The 3,023-nt window shown below is 41.7% G+C and overlaps 1 protein-coding gene across 1 annotated transcript; it reads left to right on the forward strand.

Moving 5' to 3' along the window:
* The first annotated feature begins 2,129 nt into the window (after positions 1-2,129).
* On the forward strand, positions 2,130-2,774 carry LOC124164422 (putative nuclease HARBI1). Its single transcript, XM_046541747.1, has one exon. The coding sequence runs from the start codon at positions 2,130-2,132 to the stop codon at positions 2,772-2,774; it is 645 nt and encodes a 214-aa protein (XP_046397703.1).
* Positions 2,775-3,023: the final 249 nt, after the last annotated feature.

The raw sequence follows: 3,023 nt of genomic DNA on the forward strand, positions 1-3,023 counted from the left end.
ATGATGAATAATTCATTAAATGTTTCCATGTTTCGTGCAATCATCTTTTTATTTGTCCCTTTCTACCGATGGAATACAGGGTACGTACCTACTCAGTGCTCTTATAGTAATAGTGAAAATCTATGTTGAAGTCCCGTACGGTGTTTGGTTAATATGGTGAAGTAAATTCAGCACTAATTTTACGGGAAGTTTTGTGCACCGGTAACGACGTCAAAGAGTGAGAGGAGTTAAGTGATGCCATTTATATTCTTCTAAAATATAGAAGCAATATGCTTTTTCTATTTCGTCGTTGCTGTCTGATGCTCTCAAGAGTACTTACGAAGGTAGGAGAGTTATTTTCATTATAAACCCCATTCTCAGATGCTCACATAGGGTATTGAAGTTAATATGAAAGTGAACGAAATGTCCACGTATATATTTCATTGAAAGTGCATCAATAGGTATTCGTTTTTATTGAAAATATAAATTAATTTCGGATCCAAACTTTACGAATCAACAATAGATACCTATCGTGTCTTGTTGTGAGTAATTTAAAAGCAAAGCAATACGTTACATACTTAAAATTACGGAATATTTGTAATGTAAAATACCTTACGCTATTGGAACGCATAATGCAATATACGTGTAACATTGGTAAAGTTAAATACTGCTCCTACTATGTAAATTTTACGTTTCAAGTGTTTAATCAATCATTTTTATTATAAATAACATACAATTAGAGCGCTTCCACGGATATAGCGTCGTATGTTACGATTTAAAATCGTCAGCTTAGGCCGAAAAGTGTAAACAAAAGTCCGCCATGTTGCTAAAAATTTGTCGGTAGGCCCTACCGAGCGTTTTGAAATCGTCGGTATGTACCGACGGGTTTACCGACAACTGTCGGTGGGATAACGACAATCGTCGGTAAAACGTGTCACCTGAATCGCTCGTACCGAGACTTATCGGTAGGACCGGCTTACCGACACCGACAATCGTCGGTACGGTGTACAGAATTCCGCCCCTGGTTACACGATACATTAACACGTACGGGTAAGTGTCTAAATGGATGAGCACTAGAATGAACGCCAAAATGCACCGTGTAACCACCCAACTTGTGCGAATGCATGAACAGAAAATAGAACCTGTTCTAAAGGCCGCTATACACGGCGAATGATCTGGCGAATGATCATGCTGAATGATCATGCGAATGAAATCATTCGCCGTGATGTAAATTTATGGGGTTATACACGGAGCATGACGACGCGCATGAAATTCGCGAATGATCTGCGCCCAGAGGATGCGCAATGGTACGCCTTAGCAACAATAGAGCTGTTTTGTTTACCTTTGTGTTTACCTTTGCGGCTTGCGTGGTGGTGTAAAGATGAACAACAGGCAAAGAAGAATAGCCGCTGCTGCGGCCGTAGCCGTTATTGCTGCCGCGGCCGTGCAATTAAGGCATCGAAACCGTAGGAGAAGAAGGAACGTTTGGACGAGGCCGTGGATAGAGAGGAGAGATAGTGGCCGAGGGACGCTGAACATGGTTCAGGAGGAACTGCTTTTGGAGGACCGGGCAGCCTTCAAGAATTTCCTCAGAATGACGGAGGAACAATTTGAAACTGTTATAAATATAACCCGTCGGGATTATGAGAAGGTCGACACTCTCATGAGAGGAGCCATATCCGCGGACAAGAGGTATGTACTATGTTTGCTCCATTGTCATGGTGAAAGTATGAATATTGTGCTGCTTATGTTGCAAATAAATAACTGATTTCAGGCTTGCGTTAACTCTACGGTTTCTTGCTACTGGAGAGTCGTTCCGGTCATTAATGTATTCAACTAGAATCCATGAGACCACGATTGGAAAAATAATTCCTGAAGTATGCGTGAGCATTTATCGGAATATGAAAGCCGAATACTTAAAGGTTAGTTTCCATTAATATCATATCTTATGGTGTCATTCATTTGATAAGGAAATACTGCATGGAAATACATGAAAATGTTGCCAATGTCGTTTTCTTCTTATTGATGGAGTGATGAAGATTTTTAAAAGGTAAACATTGTTTTTCCAGGTGCCTTCTTCAGCTGTCGAATGGGTGGAAATCGCTCAACAGTTTGAGTCCCAATGGGGATTTCCAATGTGCATAGGGGCAATGGATGGCAAACACATCCTTTTTCAACCGCCGGCCTCTGCTGGTTCCTATTATTTTAATTACAAAGGGGGCCACTCCATCGTCCTGCTGGCTGTTGCCGACGCTAATTATCGATTTATTTATGTAGACGTCGGCGTCAATGGCCGTGTGAGCGATGGTGGTGTTTTTCGGGAGAGCTCTCTCGCTGCTGCCATTGCGCGAAACTTGCTGCAGTTCCCTGCAAATGAGACACTCCCTGGGAGGGACATGGACGTCCCTTATGTGTTTGTGGCGGATGATGCCTTTCCCCTTACGGAGAGGATAATGAAGCCCTTCCCATTCCGGGGCCTAACTGCAGAAAGAAGACGGTACAACTACCACCTTTCAAGGGCCCGTCGGGTGGTGGAGAATGCCTTCGGTATTCTATGCAATAGGTTCCGTGTACTTCTTACCACCATAAACCTGGCTCCAGAGAAAGTGGAAGTGGTGACACTGGCTGCCGTTACGTTACATAACTTTTTGTGTGGGAGGAACGTACCTACGCCTAATGTGGAAGACTTTAATGCCCTACCTGGATTACCTCAGCAAGGGGGAAACAGGCCTGGGAACTTGGCATTCAATATTAGAAGTGAATTTTCCAATTATTTTAATTCTTTGGCAGAGTGACTTTGTGATTTTTTAAATGTGCTGTTTAAATGTAATGTTTTGATTTCAATTTAACTGTGGGAGGTATTGTAATTTCTTGTGTTTTGATAACTACTTTTGTTAGTGAGAGGGAAAGTTTTTCAGCAATATTTCTTTTTCTCAATATTTCAGTTTCTTTGTTATTAGAAAATCACTGAAACTAAATGTACAACTGGGACTAGGAAAGAGCATAGTCATAACACACTCCAGTGGAGACATTCCAAGTACTAT

This window comes from Ischnura elegans, chromosome 8, assembly GCF_921293095.1.
Source record: "Ischnura elegans chromosome 8, ioIscEleg1.1, whole genome shotgun sequence".
Taxonomy (NCBI): domain Eukaryota; kingdom Metazoa; phylum Arthropoda; class Insecta; order Odonata; family Coenagrionidae; genus Ischnura; species Ischnura elegans.